The 13,244-nt window shown below is 42.2% G+C and overlaps 1 protein-coding gene across 2 annotated transcripts in view; it reads right to left on the bottom strand.

Annotated features, from left to right (window-relative positions):
• Positions 1-13,244, bottom strand: part of KIF15 (kinesin family member 15) — a 66,271-nt gene that overhangs the window by 36,734 nt on the left and 16,293 nt on the right. For both annotated transcript variants that reach the window (XM_077777163.1, XM_077777164.1), the window contains 6 exons: positions 12,643-12,740; positions 11,178-11,357; positions 8,553-8,762; positions 6,231-6,356; positions 5,947-6,069; positions 2,878-3,001 (listed from right to left, as the gene is read on the bottom strand). In XM_077777163.1, coding sequence (XP_077633289.1) covers positions 2,878-3,001; positions 5,947-6,069; positions 6,231-6,356; positions 8,553-8,762; positions 11,178-11,357; positions 12,643-12,740 — 861 coding nt within the window. The remainder of the gene's footprint in view (positions 1-2,877; positions 3,002-5,946; positions 6,070-6,230; positions 6,357-8,552; positions 8,763-11,177; positions 11,358-12,642; positions 12,741-13,244) is intronic.

The raw sequence follows: 13,244 nt of genomic DNA, 5'->3' as shown, positions 1-13,244 counted from the left end.
AGTGCTCCTCCAGTGAACATATGAATGATTAGAAAGCAAAACAGCCGTATTGTGGATGTGGACAAACTTTTAATGGTCTGGATAGAAGCTCAAACCAGATACAATGTTCCCTTCACCCAAGGCCTAGTCCAGAGCAAGGCCCTTACTCTCTTTAATTCTGTAAAGGCTGAGAGAGGCGAGGAAGCTGGAGAAGAAAATTTCAAAGGTAGCAGAGGTTGGGTCATGAGGTTTAAGGAAAGAAGCCATTTCCCTAACATAAAAGTAGACGAAGCAGCAAACGTTGTAGAAGCTGCAGCAAGTGATCCAGAAAGTAAGTCAGGAAGGTGGCTATACCAGTAACAGATTTTCAACGTGGATGAAACCACATTGAAGAAGATGCCATCTAGGAGTTTCACAGCTAGAGAGGAGAAATAATGCCTGGTTTCAAAGCTTCAAGAGACATGCTGACTCTCTTGTTAGGGGCTATGCAGCTGGTGACCACAAGTTGAAGCCAATGCTCATTTATCCTTCTGAAAATTCCTAAGGCCCTTAAGAATTAGGCTAAATAGGGGTGCCTGGGTGGCTTAGTCGGTTAAGCGTCCGACTTTCGCTTAGGTCATGATCTCGCGGTTCGTGGGTTCGAGCTCCGGGTCGGGCTCTGTGCTGACTGCCGGCTCAGAGCCTGGAGCCTGTTTCAGAGTCTGTATCTCGCTCTCTCTCTGACCCTCCCCTGCTCATGCTGTCTCTCTCTCTCTCCTAGAAATAAATAAAACATTAAAAAAAAAATTTTTTTTTTTAAAAAGAATTAGGCTAAATAGGAGTGCCTGGATGCCTCAGTTAAGTGTCCAATTTTGGCTCAGGTACGATCTCATGGTTTGTGGGTTCAAGCCCACATAAGGCTCTGTGCTAACAGTGCAAAGCCTGCTAGGGATTCTCTCTGCCCCTATACCACTCATTCTCTAACATAAATAAACTAACGTAAATAACATAAATAAATAACATAAATTAAAAAAATTAGACTAAATTTAAAAATCAACTTTAATCAACAACAACAATAAAGAATTATGCTAAATCTACTCTGCCTGTGCTCTATAAACAGAACAGCAAAGCCTGGATGACAGCACATCTGTTTGACTTGGCTTACTGAATATTTTAAGGCTATTGTTGAGACAAAGTGCTCAGAAAAAGATTCTTTTCAGGGGCACCTGGGTGGCTCAGTTGGTTAAGCATCCAACTCTTGATTCTGGCTCAGGTCATGCTCTCAGAGCCCTGTGTTGGGCTCTGTGCTAAGTGTGGAGCCTACTTGGGATTCTCCTCTCTCTCTCTCTCTCTCTTCTCTCTCTCTCTGGAAGAAAGGAAAGGAAGGAAAGGGGGGAAGGAGGGGAAGGAAGGGAAGGAAGGAAGAAAGGGAGGGAGGGAAGGAGGGAAGGAGGGAGGGAGGGAGGGAGGAAGGAAGAAAGAAAGAACGAAAGAGATTCCTTTCAAAATATTACTGCTCACTGACGATGCACCTGGTCACCCAAGAACTCTGATGGAAAATGTATGAGATGAAATTGTTTTCATGCTAACATAACATCCATTCTACAGCCCACAGATCAAGGAGTCATTCTGACTTTTAAGTCTTATTATTTAAGAAACACATTTCTGAGGATATTACTGATACTGATTCCTCTAATGGATCTGGGCAAAGTCAATTGAAAATCTTCTGGAAAGGATTCACCATTCTAAGATGCCATTAAGAATAATCCTGACTGATGGGAAGACGTCAAAATATCAACATGATTAGAAGTTTGGAGTAAGTGGATCCCGGCCCTCACAGATGACTTTGAGGGTTCAAGACTTCAGTGGAGGCAGTAACTGCAGGTGCGGTGGGAACAGCAAAAACTCTAGAATCAGAAGTGGAGCCTGACGATGGCACTACGCTGCTGCAATCTCCTGATAAAATGTGAATGGAAAAGGAGTTGCTTTTTAAGTTTATCTATTTATTTAGAGAAAGCGTGAGTGGGGGAGGGGCAGAGAAAGGAGGAGAGGGAGAGAATCCAAAGCAAGCCCTGCAGCACCAGTGCAGAGGCTGATGCAGCGCTCAAAGCCACGAAGCCACGAGATCGTGACCTGAGCTGACACTGAGAGTCAAACGCTTAACCGACTGAGCCCCCAGGCCCCCCTAAGAGGAGTTACTTCTAATGGACGAGCAAATATCGCAGTTTCTCAAGCTGGAACCTACTCCTGGTGAAGATGCTGTGAAGACTGTTGAAATAACCACCAAGGATTTGGAGTCTCACATAAACTTCGTTGATAAAAGAGCAGCAGGGTTTGAGAGGATTGGCTCCGACTGGCTCTGGACACAGCCCTGCCGTGGGCAGGATGCCAGCAAACGGCCCCGCACTCTACAGAGAAACCGTTCATGAATGGAAGAGCCAACAGATTCAGCAAACTTCACTGCTGTCTTATTTTTAAGAAACTGCCACGGCCACCCCGGCCTTCATCACCCGCCATCCTGGTCACTCAGCAGCCATCAACATGGAGGCAAGACCCTCCACCAGTGAAAAGATTACAATTCACTGAAAGCTCAGGTGACGGTTAGCATTTTTTAGCAAAAAAGCATTTTTTAATCAAGTACGTACATTGTGTTTGTAGATGTAATTAGTGCATACCAACGATTCACAGCACGGTATACACAAGACTGTTACCTGCGATGGGAAACCAAAACATGGATGTACCTGGCACTGTTGCAGAATTTGCTTTACTGCGATGGTCTGGGACCAAAGGCCAGTCCCATGTTCCTACATCAGAAGAACAGATTTGTTCGACAATTTGTTCGACCCGCCATCAGAGGGTCCTCCTACTAACATCCGCACATGGTCTTTCCCAGGATAGAGGGCGGCACATTCATCTTACCTTTGGTCAGAAAGCTCTCTGGAAGTAGCTGCCCTGAAGTGAGCTGGGCCAGCTGTTCTTTGAGCCTCTTCACTTCAGCTTGGAGCTGGCTCACGTTTCCCTGGGTGTCTTCATTCACTACTGCCTGTCCAAGAATTTATTTTAAAAAGCGTTAAAAGAATACTTTTGAGTCATCCAGGTGTGTGTTCATGTTTGTTTGTAGGGTCTGGAGTGACAAACAACAAGCAAAACTGTGCTTCCATCTCATCGAAAGTCACAAGGCCACCAGTATCCCAGGGTGCTGGAGTGGGGAGACGCCTTCCTCTCCCTGAGCCTCGCACCTACGGGCAGGGGCTCTCCCCCTCACCACCCCTCCTGGATCCTCCACCTTAGGTGTCCACCCTGTTGGGCTGGGTCACGCCGGGATCTGGGTATGTTCACCTAACACTGCCTCCTTCTTGGGACAGCTCCCACCTCATTGGAAAAGAGCGAACTCCTCTTCCCCTCGGGAAGGACCACCCCTCCCCTCTGTCTCAGCACACAGTAAGGATGTGCTGAACTGCAGAGGTGGCCTGGACGCTCAACTGACTGAGTCACCCAGGTGCCCCAAGACAAGTTCTAAGAGGTTCAAAAGGGCCCATAAAACCTACAGGGAGATAATAAGAGCCAATAGTTGGCTACCAACCAGATCAAAGGAACCCAGTTATGAAATACCGACTATCTTAGAGAGGGAGAAAAACTGACAGCCCCAGGTCCCCGTATTCTTGTCTCAAGCCAGATCTGCCCATTAGGAAAGATCTAAATAGCACATCCTTTAACAAGTCCCAGATATCCTGGGCACCTTCCACTGGTAGGCGGCAGAAGGGGACTTACCATTGATAATGACTAGTATAAGGCTCCTGGCTTAATTGTTTGATGTATTCAGAAGCCATTCCCAGTAGCTTCTAATGTTTGTGGCCAGCCTCACTACAAGGCACTCCTGCACATTCTGACATCACTATCAATCAGTGATATCATAATCCAAATTACGCCTGCAGTTCTCCACTCTCCAAAAGCTTCTAGTAAGTCCCAAGAGATAGGGTCAGGAAGCTCGAATGATTTTTCCTCCTCCTATTACAAATCCCCACCATGGGGTCATAATTGAATAAAATGAGTGAACAACTAGACTTAGTCTTCTGGCTTCCCCGGGAGGAGAAGAGGTAACATGGACCTCTTCGCTCTTACATGATAAGATAATCAGAGAATCTACTTGGGGGGTAGAAATGAGCAACTTCTCCTTTAAAAGAAAGAGGAAATTAATCTGCCAGTTCACAGTACTATGGTTCTTTGTCTAAAACCAAAGGGATGGCCAACCCTTCCGAAACAAGTGGGGGAATCCTTGGTGTTTTAACAGTCTGCACCAGGGGCTGGCAAAGCACTGCTTGCTCGTGGGCCAAACAGTCAGCTGTCTGTTTTTATAAGTAAAACCGCATTGGATCACAGTGATGCCCTTATATTCACACACTGCCTATGGCTGCTTTCGCACTAACATGGCAGAGCTGAGTAGCTGGGATACAGACGATATGGCCACAGAAGCCTAAAATATTTACCTTTACAGAAAAACTTTTCTGACCATTGGGGTACACAAATATCGAGGAAGCTTCTTATATATAAGAAAAATGGGGAATCCTCGCAGGTATAGACAACTTAAAAGACAAAGCTTGCCAATATCACCAAGCTATTTTCATAGTGAAGCCCCCCCCCACACACACACACATCCCTCTGATAGCACTGGTTTAAGCAAATAAATGTAGTCTTTAAGCAAATAAATGTCTCTAACCCAACTGCAAAGGAAAAACCTTGCCTTCATTTAAGAAAACACAAGTGAAATAATACCAACCATAAGACCTAAGGTAGATCTCAAACTACATGAGCAATACAGAAGGCTAGGAGAGATGAAATAGAAATCTTGCTTGGAATCAATAGCTAATTATGGAAAGAGCTCAAATGTCCATCAACTGATGAATGGAAAAAGATGTGGTATACATATACAATGGAATATTACTCAGCCATCAAAAAGAATGAAATCTTGCCATTTGCAACAATGTGGATGGAGCTAGAGCGTATTATGCTAAGTGAAATAAGTCAGTCAGAGAAAGACAAATACCGTATGATTTCACTCATATGTGGAACTTAAGAAACAAAACAGATGAACATAGGGGAAAGAAGAAAAAGAAGGGGGGAGCAAACCCTAAGAGACTCTTAACTATACAGAACAAATTGAGGGTTGAGAGAGGAAAAGTGGGTGGGGGATGGGCTAGATGAGTAATGGGGATTAAGGACGGTACTTGTGATGAGCACTGGGTGCTGTACGTAAGTGATGAATCACTAAATTGTACTTCTGAAACCAGTATTACACTCTCTATATATACATTATATAGTGTGCACTATATGTTGTATAATATATATATTCTAGTTATATAGTGTATAAATAAATACACTAACTAGAATTTAAATAAAAATTTAAAATGAGCAAAAAAAAAGAAGTCTTGTTTAGAGTTAAGCTTTCACAGAGAAATAAATAGAAGCTAGTGTTAAGATTAGGGCAATCACAAAAGTGAGATGCTGCAAGTTTAAGTATTATTCTTTTAAAAGAAAAATGTTTTTCTTTAATGTTTTATTCATTTTTTGAGAGACAGAGAGAAACAGAGTGTCAGTGGGATAGGGACAGAGAGAGAGGAAAACATAGTATCCGAAGCAGGCTCCAGGCTCTGAACTGTCAGCACAGAGCCCGACCTGGGATTCGACCCCTCAGACTGCAAGATCATGACCTGAGCTGAAGTCAGACGCTTAACGAACTGAGCCTTCCAGGTGCCCCAGTATTTTTCTAACTTACTTAATTGTACTCAGTATTTTACCTTATTATTTTTCTCTATGCTTCTTATTTAGAGAGAGAGAGAGAGAAAGAAAGAGAGAGAGAGGGTGAGCAGGGGAGGGACAGAAACAGAGAGAGAATTCCAAGAATCTCAACCCCATAAACCATGAGATCATGACCTGAGCCGAAATCAAGAATTGGACACCCAACCAACTGAGCCACCCAAGCGCCCCTACCTTGTTTTTAATCAGCTTGGCTCTCTGAGCAAAATTAAGCGTCGACAGGGTTTCCCCAAAACACCTGGATCCAGGATGAACATTTGCGATTACGGCTGTTTTGGCATTTCCTCCAAGGGAATCCTGTTTAATGATATGAATGGTACACATTTTCAGAGGAAAAACCACAGATCTTTTTTAAGCAAAGAAAACGGATATTCTAATCACTAAGGTTGAGAGATTACCTATCAACCATAGTGAGAATAAGCAAAACAGAGGCCCAGGAGACCAATGATCTACTTTACCCGAAGTAAGAAGGTAAGTTTGGAGTCTCTGTAGCAAACATGCCTTTGTTTTCCATTACCCACATCGACAAGCGCAGTGATCACTTGGCCCAGGCAGCTCAACGATCGGTTTATGTTACCTGCCTCCTAAAGGGAAAAAGAGCAAAAATTTAGGTGCACTGGCTTCTATTAGCATTTTGCATTAAAATATGCCTAGCAGTATATTTTGAATGGAAAGTCAAGTCATGGACAATGATATTAAGGATGACTGAGTTTTCAGCAAAAAGATGTCCTCAACTATCCCCTAACTTTTTCTTATTTGACACACATTGTAATTTCAATATTCAAAGACAAATATGGAAATTATGTGGAGGAAAAAAAAGGTCACCTCGTGATTGTAACAATTGTAAATTGACCTATAGGTAGGGATAAAAATCTAGAAAAGAACAGAGCAAAAAGTTGGGAGTAGTGCATTAAGAGGCATATTTTTCAACTGTTTTGTGTTACAATGTTTGCTACTGGGGCACCTGGGTGGCTCAGTTGGTTAAGCATCCAACTCTTGATTTTGGCTCAGGTCATGGTCTCATGGTTCATGAGATCAAGTCCTGCATCGGGCTCTGTCCCAAAAGCACAGAGCCTGCTTGGGGTTCTCTCTCTCCCTCTCTCTCTTTCCCTCCCTTGCTTGTGTGCACTCTCTTGCAAAACAAATTAACTTTAAAAATATAGAATCTAAAAATGTTTGCTACATTAAAAGGGTGTGATAACTAATAGTCCACACTATGTCCCACAATGTCACTGATGAACTTAATACCAAGAGAATATTCAATCTAATTCTATAAAGTCTAAAACCTCTTTAAAAAGGGGTTTGGGGAGGAAAAAAATGATGGGGTTAAACATGCTACACTGGATTCTCACTGTACTTAGCATACTTCAATAACAGGTCTGCAGTGGTGGGAGCACAGAAAAAAGAGAGAAAGGGTGCAAATTATCAAGCAAGATGTGCTGAGTTCACATGTCACACTGTCTGTCTTAGCAGTCAGGAAACCACAAAGGTGCTCACAGCACAGTCTGTGGCGCTGGACTACTGCAGACCCGCCCCTAGCTGTGGGCCCTTGGACAATTTCACCTCTGTCTCTCTAAAATAGAAGGGATAACGGTACCTACTTCCCAAAGATGCTGCGAAGGCTAAATGAGTTAATACACACGAAGCATTTGAAAGAGACCCAGTATATGTCCTCTAACAAACATATGCTTTCTCTTGGCTTCATGTCTCAATGGAAACATGAGCCCAGCATCTCCTGAAACTGCCGGAGTGCTCAGAAGGGTCATATCTTCACTTTTAATGCAAAAAATAATCTGTTGGGGCACCTTCGTGGCTCAGTTGGTTAAGCACCCAACTCCTGATTTTGATTCAGGTCAAGATTTCGCGGTTTCTGAGTTCGAGCCCCACATTGGGCTCCACAGTGATGGCATGAAGCGGGCTTAGGTTTCTCTCTCCCTCTTGCATGCATACTCCTTCTCAAAACAAATAAACATAACGAAAAAAAAGTAGACTGCCTTCCACCATTTCCAACTAGCCATGATATATCCTCAACTATAGTATCTACACGTCTTACTGACAATGCAGATCACAGTATATATATACATACCAGCAAGACACATTCAGAGAACCTCAGGTCCCACTGCCAGTCCCATAGCCTAGGACGAGATCCTTGCCCTCTCCCTGAAATATTAACCAGCACAGCTGCCCTCCTTTCTCTCTGGGCTCTCCCTTTGTGATTCTGCCAGTGATAGGCCAGATGGCTAACCTTTTATTAAACAGGCTTTTGAAATCACTCAAAACTTTTCAGTGTTTCCCAGTGTTTGGAGAGTTGAGCACAACCTGGACTCTCAGTGACCTGGGCCTGCTTGCACCTCAAACCCAACCGGTTCACTGACCCATGCTGAAATCTCTACATCCATAATGACTCATGAGATGTGCCCCCGCCGGGCAGGTATTCTCTGTTCCTCTCTCCCAATCCAAATCCTACCCCCTTTGAGAACCCACTCAAGAACTACTTCTTTTCCATACTTCTCCCAAGCAGTCCAGGCCCTTCTTCCTCTGACCACAGCTGATATTTGTACTATCATCCCTTCTGGTATGAATTCAGAGACTCTGGCTACAGACAGACCTGTCCTATCGTGTGTATGTTTAACGTCCCTGCACCACAACAAAAATTTCTGCATCTTTAGAATGGGAGCAATTTCTCATTCCTTTGATTCCTTCACACACTTACCTTGGTACTGACTTCTGGTATTTAATTCATACACAAGTTGAATGGAAGATCGTAATTCCAGTCTTACCTTCAACCTCATCCCTTCTGCATGGGTGTCTTTTTGTCTTTCAGATCCTGCTAAGTCCACCAGGTTGAGTAGGGAGGTCCGTATATTCACGGTCTCATTGCTTTTCTCCATTGACTCTATTGTAATTGTAAACACTGCATGAGACCGAGAAGATTCTCTATTCATTGATGTTGATGCCACACGTCTGTTTCTCCATCCTCCAGACAGCACCTAGGCAAAAGGGAAATATAGTTCCACAACTTCCAAGTGACACAAGAGCCACTATTTGAAAATTTGTACAGGACAACGAGAAGGAATGCTGGTCCATCGAGGAACATGCTCAAGTTACTCTTCCCTTTCTGGTTCCTTCTCTGTGTTACAGAAAGAGAACAAATCGGAAATCAGCAGGCTGAGCATCTAGAAATGGTTTTGCTGTTCTCTATTTGTATTAACTTAATGCAAATCATAAAATCTCTCTCAACCCCTTTGTGGAGATAATGAGAAAGTTAGACAAGATAAATCTCAAAATTACCTTCAAAACCGAAGTTTTGTCAGCTCATTTGGTCTACAAAGTATTTGTTTTCCTTCCCTGTTCCCTATGGCAAGCAGGATGCATGAGCCCAAACTGCAGGCTTCAGAATCAGATGAACATGCAGTCAAGCCCTGGTTCAACTGTTTACTAGATGTATGGTCTGGACCAGTTGACCCTTTTCAAGGCTCAGGCCCATATTTGTAAAATGGGAATATGGGTACCTACCACACAGGCAGAACTTCACCAACGGGAATGAATGTGCACACTAGTCACCTTGAGATCTTGATAAAATTCACACTCTAATCAGTAGATGTGAAGGCAAGGCCTGACATTTGTAACAAGCATTTGTAAAAAGCATCCCAGGCAATGCCGATACTCTGAGAACTACAGTTTTGAGTAGCAAGGGCATACTATGTACAGGGTAAAATGGGTAAATTAGCATCTTACATCAAAAAGGAGATTTAAAAAATTAAACAAAATAACAGACACAAAACAGGTTAGCAAAGTGCTTGGCACATACACTCAATAAATGGAGTGGTTAAAATCCTCTCTATTAACCAGCCACAGCATAAAATTGAAGCTATTGGTTTCTTTTACATTTTTTGGCTAGTACTTTATGTTTCTTTTTCATAACACTAAATACTGTATATTAAATATTAGGTAAATCATAATACATTCTTCATACAGCTGGAAAGAGAGAGACATATATTCAAGTATGGACTCAGTATAGTAAAGATGCCAATCTCCAAACTGGCCTATAACTGCAATGTAATTACAATAAAAATCTCAGCAAAATTGTTGGAGTATGTATATGTGTACACACACACACACACACACACACACACACACACACACACACTGGGTCACACGTAAAACCTATTTCTTACTATGAGAGTCCCAGTGTAAAATGTTTGAATCATGAGGCACCTGAGTGGCTCCCCGGTTGAGTGTCTGACTCTTGATTTTGGCTCAGGTCTTGATCTGATCATATCTCAGGTCGTGAGATTGAGCCCCATGTCAGGCTCTGTGCTGGGTGTGGAGCCTAAGATTTTCTATCTGCCTCTCCCTCTGTCTCTTTCCTGCTCGTACATGCTCTCCCTCTCTCAAAAAGTAATGAATAAATAAACAGAATCTTAAAAAAAAAAAGTTTGAATCAGGAGGCTTGCTGAAGACAGAAAAATAAATTACTGAACTATGATTTATATATATATGTACACACAAATATTCATACAATGGATTATACAGCAGTGAAAATGAGTGAACTGCAACATGGATAATCTTCATAAACATTGTCAGTTTTAAAAAGTTACAGAAGTCTAAATATGCACAATTTATTAAAAATCAAAAGTAGGCAAAACCAACCTTTTTAGAAATACATACATTTGTGATTTAAAAGTAGAAGGAAATGATCACGACATTGAGCATATTGCTTACATTTGGGGAGGAGCCAGGAACACAAGGTAGGGACAGGCACATAGGTAGACAGGGTTGTGCTGGTGATATCTGAGTCTTGATGGTCTAAGGTCCTCCGAGTTCATTCTGACATTAAGCTTAGTAACTTATATGCATGTGCCAGTATTTTGTATGTATCAAATATTACACAATAAAAAATTATTTAACATCACTGGCCAGGTCAGATCCCATAAAAATGGGAGTGTTTTGTAAATTCCTGTCAAAAGATTTGTTTGCCCTGAGCCGAGTGTTCACAAGAAGTTGGCTTTTGACACCTAACAAGTAAACAACGGTAGAAAAGGGAAGAGAACAGCCAGCTGGTTTAAAAAGAAGCAATCCCAGAGGCTCTTCAAAAGCACAGCTGCCAGAAAGAGAATCACTAAAGAGACACAGACGTTAACAACATCCGCCAGTGGCCTCCAGGGAGCCTGACTGAAACGAACGGCACCGACATAATGCAAAACCAAGAGGCTCAAAGTTCTATTTTATCCACAGGGGAGAGCTATATAAAACAGTCATATCTTTTTTCCTCCTCGCAAACCTTCTGTGTCCTGCCTTTACAAAACTAATTTTAGTATCTCAATTCTTGCTTTTTTTGAGATCAAGGTGTTTTTCACAGCATGTTACACTGCCTCCAGCTCAAGCGGCTGCAGGTAGGGTACCTGATAGGCTTCAGCCGCCGAGGCCACCACCTGCTCCACCGCACCAACAACGAAGACTCCCTTCTTGATGTGCTCCCTTAAGTACAGGCCAGCTGACGCGGAGTCCAGCAGGTCATAGATCTGCTCATTGTAGATCTCGATAAAGGAACACTTGCAAAGGAAACTCTTTCCAGCTCCAGCCTGGAAAGAGAAGCCTCATTTAAATATGTTCTTTTCATGAGTCATCCCGCTCTTTCATGAGCGTTACCCTTTTACTTGCTTCGCAAGGTATACATTTCCTACCATGTTATCCTGCACACGATACAAAATCCCTAAAAGCCAGGTAAAAATCCAGAAAACTAGTTTTAACACATCATTACATCTTAAGTCAGCATCAAACTGTGACCCCAAGAGGCCTAGGTCTCCCGAGGTAACTCATAAGCAAGTCAAGGAGGGATTGAGGCAGTTCCAATGGCCAAGTCCACCTTCTTAAACTGAGGTGTAACCGACAGACACCATTATATTAGTTTCAGGTGTATAACAGAATGACTCAATATTTATATATATTGAGAAATAATCACCACAGTAAGTCTGGTTAACGTTCATCACCATACACAGTTACAATTTTTTTTTCCTTGTAATGAGAAGAACGATTCCATTTTTATCTGTCATCTACTGGACTTCTTCATCAAGGTTTACCTGAAGCAAGTGTTACCTTATTTTAAAGACTGAAAATAATTTGATTCAGAAGCCTCTCTACAGAACCACAGAAACGCACAGCACCATACTTCACTGGTTCCCAAAGTGCGTGTCTAACTGCAAATGTTATAGGGATCGTTTCTGCACAGGATAGTAAGTCAGTGTTATGTGTCGGTCTCCTTGGTACACACGGAATGGAACGTGCAACACTAAGGAATTCTCCAAGTGAAAGGACAATCATGAGAAAGGCCTAACCTGGGAGTCAATGGAAGAGGGAAGCCCACATCACCACTGTGATGGGGTCACACTACAAATGAAACCATCAGATCGTCCTCAGGTGGTAGAAGGTGTCGCAGAGGAGACAAGGATGGGCCCAGTGCTCCTGGACATCCTGAGGAACTGGGGACACATGCAGTCAACCGTGAGCCTAGGAGCCAGTAGGTGATGGGGCTTAATGAATCTGTTTTCCTCCATTAAAATTTTCTTTTACACTTTCTCTCTTGCAAAATCTGAGAGGCTGAGAAGCACACATTCTTCTTTTCTTTTAATCTGAGTTCATGGATGATACATGTTTTAGAAACTAAAAATTTTTAGAAAATTAAAAACTCAGAATCCTTCATTTTTTCTTAAGAACTAAGAGGTTGGTTGGTTTTTATGCCACACCTGCCTGTCCACATTGTAGAGTAACCACTCAGGACCCTCCATGTGTTATGAGCTAATTATTAGCAGCTAACTGCTCAAAACTAAGTATTTCATAGATCCACCTTATTTTCATAGCAAGTTTTACCTTCTCTTTTTCACGGTCAATCAAGGAAAACAAATATTCAAAACTTCGTGGGATTACTCCTCTCAGATTATGAGAAAAATGATCGGATTCAGATGGTCCTGAAGAAAAATGTAAAAAAAAATTATATATATATTCATATTCATCTTTACTACAGGAGTCCTTCAAAATGGCAATACTGAAAGGAAATTTATTCAGAAATAAAATGATGTTATATAATCAGTTTCATATTTGTGCCCCTGAACAAGTTAAGTTTTAGTCTGAGAGCTCAAACAGAACTTACCTATCATTGGGGCTGAAGGAAGGGCCCTCAATAGCCACTAATGCTGGCTACTACACCTGGAGTTTTATAAATGCCCCTTGTAAATTGTACCTAAAATCAATCAATCAATCTCAGAGAGAACTACGTAAGTAAATAAACAAAGAAGAAGACAAAGAATAGGAGTCTGCAGATAATTTCATAACATTTTCCTGTTAAATAATATACAAAGATATTCAACATATTCTTCATGGTTACCTTGATCATTTCCTGCCTCGTCTACACCTTAGCTCCTCATCCTGCTTCTACTCGGCCTCCTCCTAGACTATTCCATTCAGCTGCCTAA

The sequence above is a fragment of the Crocuta crocuta genome, unplaced genomic scaffold, assembly GCF_008692635.1.
Source record: "Crocuta crocuta isolate KB4526 unplaced genomic scaffold, BGI_CrCroc_1.0 scaffold77, whole genome shotgun sequence".
Lineage (NCBI taxonomy): Eukaryota > Metazoa > Chordata > Mammalia > Carnivora > Hyaenidae > Crocuta > Crocuta crocuta.
Note: the sequence above shows the minus strand (reverse complement) of the source record. Positions and strands in the feature narration are given on the sequence as shown.